The 20,867-nt window shown below is 40.9% G+C and overlaps 1 protein-coding gene across 1 annotated transcript in view; it reads left to right on the top strand.

The window, feature by feature from the left end:
• The window catches only part of csmd3b (CUB and Sushi multiple domains 3b), a 346,791-nt gene that overhangs the window by 263,133 nt on the left and 62,791 nt on the right, over positions 1 to 20,867 (top strand). Inside the window, 12 exon segments of the mRNA XM_030788642.1 lie at positions 3,166 to 3,279; positions 4,126 to 4,221; positions 8,858 to 9,061; positions 11,711 to 11,835; positions 12,245 to 12,341; positions 13,409 to 13,513; positions 14,657 to 14,775; positions 15,441 to 15,510; positions 17,327 to 17,443; positions 18,125 to 18,334; positions 18,862 to 19,050; positions 19,490 to 19,667. Of these exon segments, the coding sequence (XP_030644502.1) occupies positions 3,166 to 3,279; positions 4,126 to 4,221; positions 8,858 to 9,061; positions 11,711 to 11,835; positions 12,245 to 12,341; positions 13,409 to 13,513; positions 14,657 to 14,775; positions 15,441 to 15,510; positions 17,327 to 17,443; positions 18,125 to 18,334; positions 18,862 to 19,050; positions 19,490 to 19,667 (1,624 nt within the window).

Raw genomic sequence — 20,867 nt, 5'->3', positions numbered from 1 at the left:
CACGGCGTGTGAGCACATTTTGGATGTTTGCAAGGGCGAGAAGGTTACGAGCAACCAGAGCTGTGGAGACGGTCGCACTTTAAACTGATAGCTTGACACGGGGCACGAAAGGAAGTTAAACAGCAGCAATTGTATAACTCTTTCTGTCAGTCGCTGCTATCCTTTCTTTGCTAGTGCAGTTAACTGAAGGTCTCTGTAACTGTATTAGTTCCTTCTAGTGAGGCTGGCTTGAAAGCACGGACTGAATGAATAACAAGTGCATAACCTTCTGATATTATATTATTATATTTTACCAGGTTACCATGTGAACCAGTCGGGAATGACTGACAGTCTATCAGTGTCTGGGAGTTTCACTGTGCTTAAAGCCTAAGAATCCTTCTCTCGTTTTATACTTCTCGACCTGAACAAAGGATGCATAACTACTCGTTGCTAGGTCTTTTTTTTGATTTCCTGGTGACTATACCGTTCATTTAAGATATGCGCCCTGATGTGTGTCGGGTCAAACCGGGGCACTTCAGAAACAAGAAAAAAACGGAGGTGCGTCATGGAATCAGCCAACTGCTGCCACGGTTCCTGAATGGAACCTACATGAGGGATGAAGAGTTACAAAAAAAAAGGCCTCCCAGTTGCCTTTAAATGGACTTTGGATTCACTGCCAAACGAAACACGCAGGCTCCTGCTTGCCAAAACAGCCATAACGACTGATGCACTAAAAGTATACACCCTAACACACACACGCACTTTGAACAATCCTCTTTTGTGCTGTCCTACAAAACATCGCCCTCATTGAGGATGTCACTCCATTTTGCGGTGCATGAAAATCTCACGCATTCCGTAGACAGTAAGAGATTTAGAAGCTTCAAACATGCACAGGTTTTGTTTGGCAGCTGTGTCATCTGTTCTGTTTTCACGATGAGAGCTTAAACTCCAGATGTGTAACAGTTACCTAGTTTCACAGGTGTTTGAACCCCTGGCTTTAAGGCAAAGCTCAGAACCATCGTGAATTATAGTTCAGACTTTGAAACTGTTCAAACACGACCCCAAAAGTTTACAATTCTCCCCGGAGTCCACCTTAAATCGCATTGGTCTCCATCTTAGATACGGAACAGATCAGCCACGGTCAACCAGCTATAATTTTTCTGTCTGGATCGCTTTTTTTTCCCATGAGAGTCTCCCTCGGTAAAAGGTACACTGGTGATTTTATGAAGTTCAGATGAGCGCAGTTGTTTTTCTCCAATACAGTTCCGGTAATTTTCTTTGGTTGCGCTAAGAGCTTAGCAATGAGCAAATTTAAGGGGACACATCAAAGTCTTCGCATTTTCATCCCTTGCCATTCTTATCGCACACGCACAAGGGAACAGTCCACCACCCCCCCCCCCCCCCCCCCCGTCTCTGGCAGTAATGAGTTCTGAAATATTTTTCCAGTTGGCTCCTCAAGAGTACACGAAGATCATCAATAATGGCCCAGTTTGTACAGGCTCGTAATGTATGTCTTTTGTTTCTCTGCTCCATCCTTGAAGGGAATTTATTCATGAGGACACTTTCTGCTTGCTCATACATAGTGTATGTGACAGTGGTGAGGTAGAGGCCCCCTAACTTTTGCAAGACAGCTTGTAGTACACAAGGCAGTAATGATTCATTTTTATTGTAGAGTTGTTTACACAGCATGGAACCTCAAATCCGTAGCAGGAGTTGTTTTTTTGTTTTTTTTCTTTTTCTATTTAACAGCGGCCGTGAGAAAATGGATGAAAATTTGTACTTGAATAACTTTAATTTGCGTCTAGTAATCATCAGTAACTTGACATTCTCGAATTGCTCCTTAATGTCTTATAGTCATTTAAAGTCACCACCATCTTAACTCTAAACTCATGTTCGCGAGGGACACGTCTTGGTGGCTGTTTTAGCTGTGGGGCTAGAAAAGCCTTCATTTGTTCATGTTAAATTTACACGCAAGGATTCTGATCATCTGGCTGCAACATGAGTAAGCAGGTCGTGCCTAATCAGATGAAGGCTAATGCCGAACCACATTGGATTCCTCCATCAGACCCGAAATCCCCTTCAGGGTCGTTAAGATCACTAACACATTCCCTGCACCCTCCTCTAAACTGCAAAATGACACGCCACCCACCCACTCACCCATTCTGCCCTGTGTGATGCCTCACAGCACACAACAGCATCTGCTGCTTTGCCCTGTTGTATAATGTAGAGCATAATCTTATTTTACTGATCTCAACTATAGATCGCTAGGCTTTGGTTCTCATGCAGATTAAGGGCTGGGTGCTGCCCCGCAACAAGGGCTGCAAATTATGTGACTGACAAAATGGGACGGACGGTCCACGCCCATCACAAAGTGACACTGAGGCAGTTTACACAAAGAGTGGTGGCAAAGAGACACTGGGTGAAGAAAAGATCCGGGGAAATTTTTTTGGAATGGGGAAACTAAAGAGCAGCTTGTTATACTTGTAAACTAAGTTATCAAAGTTACGGGCAACAAATGAAGCTAAGGTGAGTGCGATGGACAGGAAGGGAGCCTGGTGCATAGCACTAAACGCTTCACTGAAAACACAAAGAAAACTGTCTCAGAGAGGTAGAGAATTCAATTGTTTAAACAAACAAAAAGGCTTATTACCTCCAGGAGTGCCCCATAGTTTTAAACCTGCTGATCTAATGAAGAATAATGGTGTACTCACGTAATGTTGTTACTACTTTGTCTAAGAGTATCTCAATATATGCTGGCTTAAACGTACCGGAGGAAAAGTTTAAAAGCTAGCAGGTCTATGAGAATTATTTTATTCTTTTTATTTATTTATTTATTTATTTATTTATTTATTTGGGGGGGGGGGGGGGGGGGGGGGGGGGGGTTCTTTGACTTTGTTTTCTTTTCATTCTGTTTACCTCGTTTCCCTGTGGCTAAGTAGAAGTCCTCTGCAAGTCTAAATACAAGTCAAAATTTAATCAAATGTTACATTTTAGTCTAACTGAAGAATACCATGTTGTTTTTTTCATTTCACCAGAATTATGAAATTGAAACACAAATAAGATAATTGCCCAGAGAAGTACACTGTCATTACACAAAGTCATTTTAGTGATATTACCCATGTAACTTTCCCTTAACAAAGAGTTCTCTCTCTTTCTCTCTCTCCTTCTCCCTTGCTCTGTTTTCAGTCTTGTTTGGGCAGTTTGTCTTGTTCCAGACGTCTCTGAATGATGTGGTGGACATTTACGATGGGCCTACCCAGCAGTCCCCACTGCTGTCGTCTCTGTCTGGCTCCCATTCAGGTAATCTACAGCTACCTCATAAGACAGTACTGTTTGTATGGGTCAGACATCAAACAAAGAATCTCATCTCTCTCTCTTTCTCTCTCTCTCTCTCTCTCTCACATACACACATATTTACTAGGCCAAAATTGTACTATTTTAACGTTTTGCAGCAAACAAGTCTGTTTTCAAATGTATCCCTAAGAGACAGGTTTCATTCCTAAAAAACGGTTCATATTAGCTCCTGCCACTGTTCTTACTATGACACAGACACAACACACATGTGGAAGTAATGTGTGTGTGCGTGTGTGTGCGTGTGTATGTGAGTCTGTGCGTGCCTGCATACATGTGTAAGCACCCACTTAAGCACACAGACATGAAACTCCAGTGTGGAAACTACATGTGTACTTATGTGTGATGGTAGAAAATATTATGTTCTCAGCATGTGCACATTATTATTTTTTTTTTTTTCATCGCTTCTGATTGCAGAGGAGCCAGATGAAAAGCCGTTAGTAGAGATCAGTTAGGATGAAAGGAGGTTCATGATCAATAATGGGCAAAAAGGTCTTATCAAACTGTTCCTTTGCAGTTATTAATATCCTGGGTTAACACAACATGTCATGGGAATTAGCCGTAAAAGAGCTAAAAGAGCTGTATGAAACCGAATGGGGAGATCAAAAGCCATCATTGCTCAAGTTTGTCAAGTACAAAGACACCAAAGCATACATTGCATCCATTTTTAAGTGGTCTGGGTAATGTAAGGATCTGGAGATGGACCACATGGAAAAAAAACAAAAAGCTGTATAGTGTTCAGGCAGTGTTCAGAATATTTTCTGTTTAATTATGTTTTGGTTTGTTTCCTTCTAGGAGAGTCACTGCCCTTGAGCACGGGAAACCAAATAACCATCAAGTTCACGACCGTGGGTCCGGAGACAGCTAAGGGCTTTCACTTTGTGTACCAAGGTAAGTTTTGTTTTTATTTTTGCTCCAACAAGCTGTTTCAAAGCAAAGGATTTCTCAGTTGCTGTGGTACAGAGTTGCACTCTTTCAGAAGCTGTGAGAACACTTAACTTTCCTCTGCAGATTAAACATTTTCCAAAAAAAGAAAAAAAAAAAAACAGACTCAAGCTAATGTGCATTAGCATAGGTGCACTTAGGCATAAACATGGAAGTATCAACAAAGGCATCAAAATTTGGACAAATATAGTCCCAACGTCAAGGAAAGAAATTTCCCTTTGTGTTAAATGTATGTAACGGAGTGTCTGTCAGCTATTTCTGTGCTGAACAGTTTGCTATTTTAAGATACCCCAAATCTTGCCTCTCTGTCAATTAAGAAGGCTTGATTTTGAAAACCACCCGATAAGAAAAGATCCTCTTAAAATGAAATTGTGTGTGCTGAAGTTTTAATTAGTTCTGAGCTGCCTGTTTTGTTACCCTTCATATAGGCCTAAGTTCTTTCTACATCTATGCCGGTGTCTCACCCTTCAGTGTCATTGATGCCAACATTTATCCAGCGGATTTATGACAGCAACAGGTTAGAAACGAAACGATGCCTGTAGAGATGTGCTTCCACACAGGAATCATGACAGTAATGTAACTGGTACAGCAGACAGTGGCATAGAAGATAATAAACAACTATGTAGTAGTTTACAATTTCAGTATGTCATTACCGTGACCGTTATTTTTCAAATTAGCACAATGGTGCCGAAATGGAAGAGAAAAAAAAAGAAAAAAAGATGCAGACTCAAAAGTTATCCATCCTTTTTGTTTAGCGTCTGAGTTACAAGATACTCTTTTTTATACAGTCATGTTCTTGTCATTTTTCTTTTTTTTCACCGTTTCTGGTGTTTCGATCATATCATAATGCTTTCTCTTTACTGTCTGTGGTGACTCTTACATATGCGTGAGGTTCATAGGCGTCATTTGCGCTGGGGACATGTCCCCACCACTTTTTGTCGTGGCCTATTTCGTCCCCACCACTTTTAGAAAGCCTTTAGTTAGTTGAACCTAATAATGAATAAAATTACGTTGATACATAGTCATATCATGGCATTAAGAGCGAGACCCAACATGCTCACTGATCGGTAAATCGAAATCGAAACACTTACGTGGCTGCTGTGCACTCTTTTATGTAAGATGCATGTGCGTTCTTAAAACGAACTTATTCAGAAGTTGTTTTGGTTAATTACGAATTAGCAATTAAAAGAAAACATATAAAGGTTGATTCGTTTGGTTACCACAAAGCCTATTTGATTTTTCTTAGGGTCTGTAAACGTGCTTTTGTATGTCAGTTTGTTCTGATGATGTTTTCTTTAAGTGGTGTTTCGTAGCAAGATATTCTCGGTGCACAGTTAAGCTATACTGTCAGTGATGTGACTTGGAGTAGCGATCCATAGGTCTAACATGGTCGGTCTTATTATTTGGGAAAACATGCATAGGTGGTGTGCTTAACAGACATAGGCTAAGTTAGACATGTCGGTTATGTGGCTTTCAAATAACTTTTTATTGTTTTACATGACAGTGACTTTAGGGCTGCCCTCTAAAAGTCGACAAGTCGAATCATCAGTCGGAGACCCCTCAGTCAGCTGAGATTCTACAAGTCGAGCAGTCTTTTTTGTGTGTGTGTGTCAGTCAGTCAGTGTGCATTAAAATAACGGGATAAAACAGACAGAAGCTTACAAAAATGCACAGGTATTTCAGTGAGGAATTATGAATACGGGGAATCATAAATATATTTTTATATTCTAGCAGGGCGCTCTTGCTATAAAAAAAAAAATCCACGTGACAACATGCGCTGGTGGTTAACTGATGAGAGAAGCTAAAACCTGAGATGGAGTGGTTAGTAAACTAGAAGTCTAACGTATGGCGGCATTTCGAACTTTTGAAGGACAGCCCTAACAAAGTTAAATGCAAATTCTGTATGCAAGAATTCACTCATCATTCAACAACACTGAACATGGCAAACCACTTGAAACGGGTAAGTCGCATAGCTAGGCGGCGATCGAAAAAGACACAAACATTTGCTTTTCATCCTAAATATTTCAAATCTTAAACTGCAATTGTTTAATTTGTTTATTTATTCCTTTACACTTAAGATTTACGCATTATGTTGAAAGAGAAGTACAGCCTACTAAGCCTATCCTTTAAAGGACGAGAAGCTATTTCATAGCGGGCTACGCCGTGAATCTATATTAAACTGTTAATGTTTAAAGTGAAACTGAAAAAATCCGCTATGAGAGCTTTATTTAAACAGAAGTACATGTGTGCCGCCTGTCTCATTATTCCGATAAATCCATAGCCCGACATTAGGCCTAATTGTCGGCAATTCAAATAGGCCGCAATTCAAATCTTGCATCATATGCAGCTGTCTTATATCGATTTTTAAATGCTCAAAAGTATGTCTCCATGATTCTGTATCATTTGAGTGTGTTAATGTGGTCGAAATCATAACAAACTTATGCAAGTGGATTTTCTGATTGCCAGATAGTCTAGCCTATATGAAAAAAGGAACGAATAGCCTAATATTCGTATTGAACGGCCAAATCCGATTCGACGGACAAATTCTGAGTCGGGTATAGTCCTAAGTGGCTTTCAAAACACTATATAGCATTGTAACATACATAAAAAGCGCAAGCAGCTTTTGAAGGTGATCCTTAAAGGGATGCCGTTTACATCAATGGGCAGCATATGGCTTACTGAAGTGAACACGTCGAACCCGTTGTTGTCCCCAGCACTTTTAAGAACAAACTGATGTCTATGGTGAGGTTCACTGTGAGGGTTATCGGTGTGGTGGTATTTCATTCATATATAAAACTGCTGGTCTTATGTGTTTTAGTGCTTCAATAAATACTTCTCTGAAAGAAACGTAAGCTCCAACTGTGTTTCACTGTTTAGAATAATCTGGATTGTAGATTAGGAGTACAGGGGTTTGGGTCAGTTTATGCCTCCTGGGAAACTGGTTACTTTGATGACCTGAACATGATTTTAATCAGGTAAGAACTGGTCTGGTTGATGTCTGCCTCTGGCTCTCTGCATGCATGGCATGTAACTTTACATTCACTCACACAGTTTTCAGCGGTGTTTTATCACATTGATATTCAAGGTAGATTCAGTGTTGCCTAAAGGACTCGGGATATTTGGATAAGGTCCAAACCCTCACATCACCTCGACTTCAGATCTCTGTCCTCTACTCTTAGCTATGTTTTTAGAAAGCTTTTAAACATAACACTCAATGACAGCCCTTTCCTTGCCTAAGACCAAGTCCGGTTATGTTAGTGCTAGTCATGATGAAAACTGACTACACTAAATGAACTTCTTTTAATGATTTAAGGTATGTTTAGGTATAGAACATCAAATGGAACTGAAGGTATGGACATGTATGTATCAGACTGCTTTGCCACTGTGAGAATACACACACACACACATGCACACACATATGTACGTGTGTGTGTGTGTATGCACACACACATATATACATATATATTTGAGAGAGAGAGTCCGAGAGAGTCAGCTTGATCGGTTTGGAAGACGGTGTGGTGCTCTTTGTCAATATCTCTCACTGTTTGGAATAAGGGCAAAGGCATAACACAAAAGTCATTAAGTTTGTCAATGGCTTAAGAGTATAAGCGAGATTAAATAAGACAACACTCATTTGGTGCAAAGTCGTTAATGGTTTGCTAAATACAGTCTTCAAAAAGTACCCAGCTACCAATTTGAATCTTGGCCGAAAGGCATGAATCAACGCACATACATGCTTCTCTTTTTACGGGGTTACGTGTCTTCGTTTCATAATATTCTTAGAAAAAAAACAAGTGAAAACTGAAAGCATTTCAGTCACTGGAGTCAAATCATCAAATAGTCAGTGCTTTTGTCTTAAAAACGAAGAGGACGTGTGAAGGCTGAGTCCGCTAACCTTGAGTTGCAGATAAAAACAAACACTGAAAATGATTTGCGCATTGCATCGACAAAGACTGTCTCACGCTTTTCTGCGTGACTTCAACTTTTCAAATTAGTCAAGGATGTGCAGTGATGGTCACCTTTTAGTTAAGAATGCACTCACACATAATAGTGTTAATTGTACACCACAGTGAAAAGGATTAAGAGTAAAGTTAATAGTAGACTATTTTTTGAGGTATTTGATGTCATAATTGTTTTGTTGAGGGAAAAATCCCATCTGAGTCTTATAATGCCGTTTCTAACCAGCACACGTCTGTAACAGTTGGCTAATTACATTTCTGAGATGCTCATCTGATGTTTCTCCTCCCTTAACCGTTCTCTTTTTTCCTCTTCTTCTTCTTCTTCTTCCGCTTGTCTACCCTGTCTCCTTCCTTCCTTCCTTCTTCCCTTCCTTCCTTACTGTCTTCCCCTTTCACTCACTCGTTCAACAAGTCTGGTCAAATTCAAGCGCTCCCACCAAGTTGATTACCAGACTGCCACATTTTGGCTTTCCCTAATCAAATCACAGCGTATCAATAAAAGACAAGAGAAAGAGGACAAAATGGATCTCGCGGTGTGATTCAGTTTTTCGTTATTTGCTATAGTCGTTTGGCTCGTCTCTCTCTCGTAACGCATGTTCTCAACATGTGTCTGCTCTCCGCAGCTGTTCCCAGGACCAGTGCCACTCAGTGCAGCTCCGTGCCAGAGCCCCGCTTTGGCAGACGGATCGGAAACGACTTCGCCGTGGGCGCCTTGGTGACGTTCGAGTGCAACCCCGGCTACACGCTGCACGGCTCCAGCGCCATCCGCTGCGAGACGGTGCCCGACGCCCTGGCGCAGTGGAATGACTCGCTGCCTACTTGCGTGGGTGAGTGCCGGGTCGGGGGGGGGGTGCCAATCCCGTCGTCAAATCCAAAACAACCCGTCAGCCAGAATAAAAGCTTATATTATTATATTCCAGTGTAAGCAGACTGACGGTGTATGAATGAGCATTATTCTCTCTGTCTGCTTCACCGTGGCCATTACCGTTATCGTGGAGGAAGCACGTGCGCGGGGCGCTTCAGTGCGTGAGACTGAACCCTCGGCGTTGATTGGTTATCTGTGTTGTATTTCATAGGTGAGCTGAGGTGATAAGCAGGTCTGCGTGAGCTAGCACACAGAAGCAGGGCCAGGTTCAGCTTAGCTGAGGCTTGCACAAAGTCATAGTCTCTTAATGCAAACAGGCAGAATGTTTCCCTTTGGAAGCACAGTCAGGTTTAAAGAGCGTGAAGCGGAGGTGTGAGGAGTCCTGATGAGTATGCAGACTTTCTCTCCCTCTCTCCCTCTCTCTCTCTCTCTCTCTCTCTCTCTCTCTCTCTCTCTCTCACTCTCTTTGTGTGTGCTATGTTACTGTTCACTTTCTCTCCTTACTCTAGCAGTCTTTTGCTCATCAGTTGACAGTTATGTCTCTTTTCGAATCTGTGCTTCCTGGCTTACTACTGCTGACAGCATGCCAAGCCTTTTATGTGCTGCTCTCATTTTTTTTTGTGTTCTTAGCTTTTTGTTCCATACTCTCTTATTAAAGGCAGGTTCGGAGAGTTGGAGTGTTGGTTAACTATCACTGAAATTTTTCGTGGCATATTTTTCCTCATTTCAAATGTAAAATGAAAAACTTTATTTTTGGCTTTATGCCAGAAGGTTTTATCAAGATCTAAGTCTTCAAGCAGGTGGGGAAAAAATGTGTGTGTCTCTGCGTGTATGTGTGTGTGTGTGTGTATGTGTACACAGTATATACATACATACATATATATATATATACACACACACATATACACATATATACATAAATATAGAGAGAGAGAAAGAGAGAGAATTTATATTATATTATATTACATTATTTTATATTATATTATATATGCTCTTATATATGGCCTGCCAAAACCTCTCAGACTTCATATTAAATACATAAGACATTACCATGTCTGTTCATGACAAGACTGGATTCCACCCCATACCTCTCATGTGCTTACAGCACAACAGGAGCCTGGCCCTTGTCTCATTTTCTCTCCTCAACACACAGTTTTCCAGCTGACAGGTCAGGATTCCGATAAAAAAAAACTCCTCTTGATTACCTGAGCACAACGCTGCTTTCTATATATCAGTGGTAAAATATGAATGAGTCTGAAATTGCTGAGAAGTGAATTTGTTCAATAATTTAAGCATCTGACACAGATATATTGAACCCTCCTCTATATCCTGTTTTTCCCTCCCTCCCTCTTCTCTCTCTCGCTCTCTCTCTACCTTGCTTGAATAGACAAGGGCCTGTGTAAGTCGTCACTCATCATTTTTCTACCTGCTTTTAGCTGTTTAAACACCGTGATTGGCTTTGACCTGTAGATTATCCCCCCTGTCCTTGACAGATAGCATCGGACAAAGAGGGAAAATATCTGTCCTGGCGGCGTCAGATACAAGCCCCCCCCCTTTCCTTATTGACAGATCTTCACTCCGGCCTCTTACCGCGCCGAAGACAATAGTTGGCAGGCTCTCAACAAACAGGAGAAAATTGCTTAACCTGGCCTGTCCACTGGGGAAAAAAAGGCAAAATGTCATGCTTTCTTTACAAGCCTCTGACATTTTTATTTTTCCATTGTCATTTTTTAATGTGTTTTACAAGGTGGGACAGACATACAGTAGGTGATAAAGGACACTAATTTGGACTTGGGCTTGGTCCATAAGGCCCTCTGTAAACCATTACGCCAGAACTACGCAATGGTTCATTATTTACTTACGTCCATTCCTTTCTTGTCGCTTGCCAGCGACAGCATGGTCTCTTATGCTTAATTTCATCTGGCTAGTACCATTATTGTGTGTATCTTTTTTTTTTTTTTTGTAAATAAATGTCTCGGGGGGGCTAAGTGATGCATCATAACGCAGTTAAGGGAAGAGTTGAAGTATGTCCAAGATTCCAACTGTGATGCTCTTCGCTATTTGTTTTTCTAAATCAGGCTAGCAGAGACATTTTTCTTTCTTTCTTTCTTTCTTTCTTTCTTTCTTTTTTTTTTAACTCCGAATGGTATTTGAAGGAAACAATAGATTTAAAGGGAAGACTTCTACCACATGGGACTAGTTAAAGCTGACGATCCATTGGTTTGCGGGCAGGCAAAGACTTTGACATCCCCTGACAAGTGAATGCCAAAACTTTCTCTGCATTGATTTGTTGCTTTAGAAAGGCGATGCTTTTTAAAACAAGTTATGATACATTAAACACTATTATTATTCAGCACACATACTGATCATAGTCACTGCCAGTGTGTAGTATTTTTAAATACTACTTATAAATTCTACACACTTACACAGTGTTCATAGCGTCCTCACCATAACCTGACAATTCACTGTATCTGTGGGGACACTGAACTCACCGTTTCTCTGGGTGGGCAGAAAAGACTGTGTGGTTTGTGATGTGTGTTACTGGGTCCATACTCAGTCCAGTCGCTCTGTTTGAACATGTCCTCTCTCTGTCTCTCTCTGTTTCTCACAGTGCCTTGTGGAGGGGTTCTGTCAGCACGAAAAGGGACCATCCTGTCCCCAGGTTACCCTGAGCCCTATGACAACAATCTCAATTGTGTGTGGAAGGTCTCAGTGCCAGAGGGAGCCGGAATCCAAGTGAGCTCGTTTGAAGTTCCCCGAATCAAATATTTGAGATTAGAAGTATCGGCAGTGTGAAAAGCTAAAACTTCAATAAAGGGAATTCTTAATATCTGATTAATTATGTATAATGCCAATGTTTAATTTAGAAACAGTGGCAGCATTTTTCTTTTTCCTTTTTGACTCCTGTCTGTGTCTCATTCTGACTCCTCATTCTTTTGGTTTTATAATTATGTTTCAAAAGTTGGTGAAGTTAGCCACCAGATGTTTGCTTGACCCTCCCTGACATTCCTTTTCTGGTTGTTTGATGAAAATAGACTCACGTATCAACAACGGTACTCAGCATGGATCTCTCTTTCCTTTTTTCTTCTCCTTCTTTTTTTTTTTTTTTTTTTTTTGGTCTTCTTCACTATTTTTTCCCCTTTAGATTCAAGTGGTGAGCTTTGCCACTGAACACAACTGGGATTCCCTAGATTTCTATGATGGAGCAGACAACAATGCCCCAAGATTGGGCAGTTATTCAGGTAATGTTTAACTCTTCTACCACAGAAGTTTTCTTATACTCTACTCAACGCTTGGCACTCCCATTGACACTGTATGTGTCGGTGTTTTTGTTTTTTGTCAAGTTACGTTAGATTAGCCACTCTCTCCCCTGCGTCCTCGCTACAGATCTACAGGAGCTGGATGTTAGAATGTGTTCGATATCATTTAGATTCGCATCACTGTCTGTGGTTACAAAAATGGATTCAAGAGCAAAAGTAAATGGCCATTAACTGACTTAGTCAAGGCCAAAGGCCAAAATTAAGAGAGTCACTGCCCTCGATTTTTCATGAAATGCCTTTGAAACACTTAACGACAAACAGGATTAAGACGTACTCTCTCCCCCTCCCTCCTTCTTTACAGTAATCTAAACGGCAAACAGTGTGGCTCCGTGTGTTCCTTTTAGGATGACTGACTCATTCCACAGGTCAGATAAGGATATGTGTGTAAAGCACTGCCCAGCTGCTATGCTAGGGTTTTGATTAGAGGCACTGGCAGGAGTGTGTCGATGGCCCAAATTTGTCAGGCTGTCATCCCTGGCCGGCAGGACAATGGCTTTTAGGGACAGGGTTGGGCAGTGGATGAGTGGGAAGTCATATGGTTGCAGCAGGCGCTGTGTGACCGACAAAGAATCATTGATGCACCGTGGACCAGGCCAGACAGGCTAAAGTTTATGTCTCTGGCCGGGTGAAGATTTAAGGATGAGAAAAATGGACGGTAATTGAATGCTGCCCTCAGAGGAGTGGAGACACTAGGGAAAAGCAGGACGGTCGAATTTCTCTGGCAGACAGAAAATTCATTAAATGAAATCATTAAATCATTAAATTATTAAAAAAATTATTTGCAACTATTAAGATATAAAAACACTCTTTAATCTGGCAATATGTGTGTGTGCGTGTGTGTGTGTGTGTGTCTGTGTCTGTGTCTGTGTGTGTGCATGCTGTGTTTAAATATTTAAATATACACTCAGGTTTGACCTCTGAATGAACGCGAATGTTTGAAATATTGATGTTTGTCATATTGATCATACTGCTTTGCATCTTTCCTGAAGGTACCACCATCCCGCAACTGCTGAACAGCACTTCTAATAACCTGTACCTGAACTTTGTGTCGGACATCAGCGTATCTGCGGCAGGCTTCCACCTGGAGTACACAGGTAAATGCCAATTCACTGGTTTCTCCTGGCAATTCTCTTCCACTAATCCCCTCTGTTTGGCAGTGCACCTAGGACGCTAGCAGATAACGCTAACGCGGGGTGGACTCTGGCCGAGAAACTTCAATTTCATCATGAAAATTCTGATGAGAAGCATATGTTATGTCTCTCAGAGCCATATCCCCGCTTATTAAAACACAGCAGGTCATTCCGTCTCCCATGACTTTTCATTTTCAGCGAATCAGATCAAATCTGAACCCATCTGAATATCGCACTGGCGGAATTTGTCAAGCAGTGAAATGGTACAATTAAAGGGGGGGGGGGGGGGGGGCAAGGTACAATGAGCCTACACGGACAGAGTAAGTGGGTTTTGTTTGGAGCTTGACCTTCATTTTAGGACATTTCATGGTTTGTCGTTTTATAGTCCTTTTTTGGATGTCTTTGCCAACAGCCTTTTGGTTTATGTCCAGCTCCCATTAATTGGGCATAGTTATAGAGAGGGGGGGTAATCTTTTATGCATGGCTAGGTTATGTCTGTTCCCTTAATTTCTGTTCTTCATTTTTTTTTTTTTTTGTTTCTGTGTGAATTAGAAATATGAAACAGATTATGAAGTTTATTTTATTTATTTATTTTTTGTTATCTGTGATTTGGAGAAGTGACAGCGTGATGTGTCATTTGATCTGTACCATCCTGATCTCTGACAGACCTTTAAGTATTTCTCCATCTGCCCATGACACACTAAGTAGCCCATTTCATATGGGCTTTTCATATGTTTCATATGTGTCATATGTATCATATGTTAATATGCTTCATATGTATTTCATATGTTTCCATTGTCTGTCTTTTGTTGCCTTTGTGTTTTTTCGGCCAACCATATGCAACCCCACCTCTATTTGTGTACCTTTCTCTCTGTCTCTTCTTGTTTCTCTTTGTATTTCTATGAAAAATATTTATTTATTTCAGTATCTAAACTCACATTCCTGTGGACCTCATCAAAAGACAGGTTCAGAAAAGAACTGAGACAGCCTCAAAGAGAATTATTTTGAATTTCCTCAAATTCTAGATCAGTCCATTGGTGGGAAAAAAAACAAACCTAACCCACATCTGTGGTGTATTATTGTGTTATTTTCTCAATGTTTCCACAGCCATTGGCCTGGATTCATGTCCCGAACCTCAGACTCCCACCTATGGGATTAAAATGGGCGACCGCTACATGGTGGGAGATGTGGTACAGTTTCAGTGTGAACAAGGTTACTCCCTACAGGTAAGAGAACTCTCTTTCTCCTTCTCTCTCTCGCTCTCTCTCTCTCTCTCTCTCTCTCACACACACACGCACACACAGTCCTTTCATACATCCATCTTTTGATACATCCATACAACACCCTCTCCGTCTCTCTCTCTCTCCCTCTGCATTCTTATCTCGCTCTCATCCTTTCTCGTTGAGAATCATTACTGTAGAATCCAGAATATTAGACTTCCACGGAATTATTCCACCTTATTACCAGTTGTCATCTTGGGGGATCATTTTATTGATGTCCACTATGATTAATACAGACCCACGAGCAAATTACAGAGAACACCCCGCGGGCACTGATAGGCTCTGTTCACGGGAGATTACAACCAATAAGATATCTCGGAGTTCTTATTAAGCACTGCATGGGTTATTCTGGACAACTAAAAACTTCATTCTTGATATAAAACTGTCACCTTTGAAGCAATTTTCTAACTGTTCTAATTCCCTTAAAAAGAAGATCATCACTTCACCAACGAGAGCTCACAGTGGATCTAAACTTTGTGCTCTCTAAATCATATTAGAGTAATCTGAAACATCTTTATTCTTCAATAGCATGCAATAATCCAGGTTTTCACACTTGGCACATTATCTTAAATTGGCAATTTCTTTACGTTCACTTTTCTTATCTTCTCCAGGGAAATGCACACATCACCTGCATGCCAGGACCGGTTAGGAGATGGAATTACCCCGTCCCGCTCTGCCTTGGTATGATACAAACCTCAAACAGCTCAGTTATGACAAGCTGACTGATGTTATTTCCCACAAAAAATACCACTGGGTGGGGTTTTGTTTTGTTTTGTTTTGTTTTTCAATTGTCTTCCCACTTGGCAGTGTACCGTACCACTGAATAGTAGTCATACAAAGTTGCTTGGGCCTAGGTCTCTCTCTGTGTCCGCTGTACCTCCAGCATCCTCTCAGTTCCTTTGAAAAGCAGACCGTTGAAGAACGTGATGAAACTGACCCGCACTGCCAGAAACGGATGTTCTGGTGTTTATACATGGGATGTTGGAGTGCGTTTTTTTTTTTTTTCATGTCTGGAAGACTTCCTCATTTGTCAGTCTCAGCCTGTCCTCTCGAGCCCTGCTTGGACTGGAAATTCTGATATGCTCCATTCAATAATTCACAGTCCAGCTGTTTACAAGCATCTTTAATGAAAAGACCTCCCAAACTAAACAAATGATTTTTTAAACACCCTTTTTAAGAACTCTTCGGTTAAGCTTTGATAAGGACATACTCATTTTAACAGTTTGTGTCAATGTGAAGGGTAAAAACAGGACAGAACAAGGGAGAGACATCCAATTTAGCAACGGTTTTCTATATGTATGTGTGCGAGCATGCGCTTGCGCGCGCGTGTGTGTGTGTTTATCTGTCTGTCTGTTTTGGGCCCAGATCCCACCTCAAGCTTTCTCTCTCACTTCTGCAAAAATGATGGCCCTGGTTTGATGTGCCAGCAGTCTCTCCTCTAGACTCCCAGTGTGCCCACTCTCTCCATTTTTGGAATGTTGTGAACGTCTACCGTGCTAGCATGGTCCCTCTCCAGAGATCCCAGCATGCCTATGTTCCCAACCCAGAGGAGGGGAATTGAAAATTTTGTCACTGATCAAGGGCGACTTGTTTATCTTTACTTTCCCCCTGGCACTCATTCGATCACATCCTGTCCCAAATCCCATCTTATCCCCTCTCGATTTAGTCTCTTTGAAGGTGTGCTTTTAATACCGAGATGTGTGCCACCGCCTTCCAGCTGATCCTCTGCCATGACTTGCCCATTCAACCGTGATGTTTCAGCTCTCACAATCTCTTTTTATCTCCAAAAAAAAAAAAAAAAAAAATCTTGCTTAATTATCCCTGAAATGATTTAACCTCTTTCCTCATAGTCATATTTCTTATTGTCACAAAAGCCCCAAAAAGAATTAGAAACAATAGTTTAGATTCTCCAAAGTGTTCTGTAGAAAAAAGGGAGGGGAAAAAAAGAGAAAAGCAAAATTGATTGAAACCAGAATCCAATAGGAAGTGAATGGTTGAATTGTTCTTATTTAACGTCTCACAGCCTGGCCCTGATGTATAACCAGCTCACTGTGTCGAATTTGTCTCTTTCATTTTGTTTCATTTCACTCTCACTACAGAAGACCTGAAGGGAAAAAAAGGAGCCCTATGCAAATGTCACACTAGGGGAGAATAGATAAATAGCAGTAGTGTTTCTTCTGATTTGTTGAGACCTTACATGTATCTCATGAATTATTTCAAGGCTTGATTAAAGTGAGTCCCAACTGTGAGTGAGTATTGTTCTGCAACTTTTGTTCAAAGTAAGAGTTACTCCATATGACAGATATGTTAGTGATAAGAACATTGGATTGGAATCCTAATAAAGTATGACTCCATTTCATTTTTTTGGTAGAATTTTTTTTTTAAATGATTATTTTTTTGTAAATAAAGTTCATATTCGGGTAAATATTTTTGATGGTGAACTACAGCAATAAAGAATAATTGAGGAAATGTACCCGGTTGTGTTTCTGCTGTTTAGCTCAGTGTGGGGGGACCATGACAGATTTTAGCGGTGTGATTCTAAGCCCTGGGTTTCCTGGCAACTACCCCAGTGGACTGGACTGCACCTGGACCGTGAGCCTTCCCATTGGCTTTGGTGAGTCACATGAGCTAATGTAGAGGCACATCGCTCAAATGAGTCACTTCTAAATATTGTATAAATGCATAAAATCAGTGCATGCATGATGTCAGGAACAGTAAGCTATGCTTTATCTCATAGCGCCGTCTCAACAAGATAAGGGGACTAGTGATCTCTAGTTCAGTGTGGTTTCTAGTTGCATTAGGGAGCAACGCCTGAGGATGAAGGGAAGTCTGTTTACAGTGGCATAGATTCAAATAGAGAAAATTTAACTGTAGTTACTGAAACAAGCAAACAATGGACATTCAATTCCTTATGACGAATTTTTGCTAAGACCAAACGACGCCGCGGTGGTGCATGTCGTCAGCCGTCAACAGAAAAGTCTTCTCCTCTCTCTGTTTTCTGTGAAAGTTTGCCTTGTAAGATACATCTCATGGGCTCAGAATGTTTCAGATATATTTTCAGAAACTGTCTGATTATCTTCTGTTGATGAATTCACAGTCTTCTGTATTATCAAACGTTAGTTACATCGAAAAGTAGATGCTGTGAATGCTGATATGGTGTAACCATAGCGTGTACTTTAACGTAACAATCTCACAACACCCAAGAGTCATCAGTAGTCCACTCAAACCTGCAGGTTGGTATAAAACGGTTGTATCACCACAGGTGAACGTGAACCGAATTGTTTTTGGGTTTCAGGGATCCACTTACAGTTCCTGAACTTCTCCACCGAGGCCATTCACGACTACCTAGAGATCCGAAGTGGATCACCGGAGACGGGCACCGTGATCGACAGGTTCAGCGGACCTCAGGTCCCAGAATCTCTCTTCAGCACCACACATGAGACCAGCTTCTTTTTTCATAGCGATTACTCTCAAAACAAGCCTGGATTCCACATCACGTACCAGGGTGAGAACACACCTTTCCATGAAAAACGAGCATGTTGAAATTCACAGAGAAAGAGAAAGTTTTTGGCGTGCTGAAACCAATTAAAAACGGGCTATGTGAACGATCGACGAATGAGGCAAGCCTGATGAAAGACTTGGTTAACACTTAGATAGAGAATATATTTGCCAATGTCCCAGGGAATTCAGTTGTTCCTATTCAGGTCATAAGCACATTTAACTACAAGTTCCAACCGTCAGTGGTCCTCGATGCTTTTATGCTCTCACGATTTAGTTGCTAACAGTATTTGGAAGCATCTGATGTTTATTAGCATGATTTCAATTTTGTGACATATTTCCCACTCTATGCCATGCCATGCCAGGCCATGTTTTACAACATTTCTTTCAAAATACTGTGAAATTCGCCGAGATTTTTTTGAAACTTCGAGTGGTTTTGTGCAGCTGTTTTTTGTTGTTGTTGTTGTTTTTTAGTTGTTCTATTTTCTCAATTCCTTTGAGTCAGCTTAAATTTTGTCACTGTTTGTTCGTCAGCTTACCAGTTGCAAAGCTGCCCTGATCCACGACCTTTCCGGAACGGCATTGTCATTGGTAATGACTTCAGCGTGGGCATGACGGTGTCTTTTGAGTGTCTCCCTGGTTACTCCCTCATCGGCGAGGCGTCACTCACCTGTCTTCACGGCATCAGTCGCAACTGGAACAATCCAGTGCCACGCTGCGAAGGTGACGACTTCAACCTTCCCTCCCACCACGGACCTTATCTGTTTACTGGGTCAGGCAGTACTAGTAGTACAAAGCCTGTTTTTCTTAAGTCCATGATGAATTTAAACATAACAGCCCAACCGGTCCACACACTGTTTGTTTCCACTTGACCATTCATAAGCTTCCAGGAGGTGGGATTGAGGCAGCAGTTGTGTGCCAAAAGTGATATTCAAGCCCTTTTTCCGTGCACTGTCATTCACCTCTAATGTTAAAGTCACCGGCTCCCGCTTTGAAAGTCACAAAGGCCTCTCAGAAGCAATATCGCTGCTAATGTTGTATTACGTAACATTTCATTTCACTTTACTTAACTTTTCACTTCAGTTCAGTTCAGTTCATTCCACTGATGTAAAGCAATACAGAAGTTGTCCTTTTTTTTTTTTTTTGTCTCTTCATCCAAAAGCTCTCTGTGGAGGTAACATTACCTCCATGAATGGCACCATATTCTCCCCTGGCCATCCCGCGGAGTACCCCAACTTCCAGGACTGCGTTTGGAGTGTGAGGGTGCCTCCAGGCAACGGAATCTACATCAACTTCACGGTGCTCAGCACGGAGCCCATCTATGACTTCATCACTGTCTGGTAAAAGCACTCAGAAATCTCATAAATACACAATGAACCTTTAGCTTTAATGACCCCTATATTACTGCAATATTTGCATATTAATAAGTGATACTTGAATATTCATAAACCCGTGACAAATCTGATGAGACCACATTTGCCAGGATCCCATATGCTAATAACACTAGAGGTAATATTGAGTTAACAAAGCTTGGAGAATAGGCTGGGAGAATATTGTTGAATTGTTGAAGGTTCCTGAACTTACAGACTTTGAAACTAGACTCTGAGTTCCAGCCTGCTATAGGAAGAGTACAGAATCCCCTCAGACCTCTCAATTTTGACAAAGCATCCCCATCCTATGAGGGCAAGATTCAAGATTCTGGTCCAGATGGCAACCAGTGCTGAAAGCAGATCTTTAAATATATTACAACCAAACATAATTCCTATATGCTCCAAAAAAGTCCCTTAAATCTATGAAAGACGTCTCAAAAGTTTATAACCAACACACTGACTATTTAATGTTTTATGTCGTTCAGTTCTCAAGGTTTTTTTTTTTGTTTTTTTTTGAGCAAGTCTTGGGAGATTCTTATAAACTGCCTCGACACAGTTCCTGAAGATATTTGAAAAAAGCAGCATGGTTTTTAAACTGTGTTAATCATAGAGAATTAGAGCTCACTGAAAATTCAATACTCTGAGTTGATGAGCTAATAAATAAAGTTCTGTATGAGTGCTGGATATCATGAAGACAATCATATTTGACTGCCTAATCCAATACTCAGGTTTATCTTTCAGTGGCTTCGGCAAGTCTTTTTCCACATCCTTTTTTTCTGTTTTTTTTTTTTTTCAGTGGTGGTATTTTCAAAAGCTTTGTTAGAGAGGCTTTCTTTCTGAAAAATCTAAGTTTGTGAAACACAAGCTTTAATCCAAACCACAAACTGTTCTTTTTTTCCCCCATTTTGTTTTGCATTTGAATACGAGTGAGCTTAATTAAACGAGTTAAAGAAACTTTTTTTTTTTTTTTTTTGCATTTTGTATTTTTTTTGTGCTCATCTTTCCCCTGAGGGTTGTCTTGCTAACCCTTTAGGAAAAACGCTTCGCTTTGCTAATTAGTTGTCTTTCTGTGCTATCACCATAGTTACTCTCTTCTGTCTTCACTTAGCAACAAAGTTGCTTTAGACTTTTCTGCAGAGACAAGGTTTTTTGCACTGTTTGTACAGCTAC

The sequence above is a fragment of the Chanos chanos genome, chromosome 12 (assembly GCF_902362185.1).
Source record: "Chanos chanos chromosome 12, fChaCha1.1, whole genome shotgun sequence".
NCBI classification, from domain to species: domain Eukaryota; kingdom Metazoa; phylum Chordata; class Actinopteri; order Gonorynchiformes; family Chanidae; genus Chanos; species Chanos chanos.
Note: the sequence above shows the minus strand (reverse complement) of the source record. Positions and strands in the feature narration are given on the sequence as shown.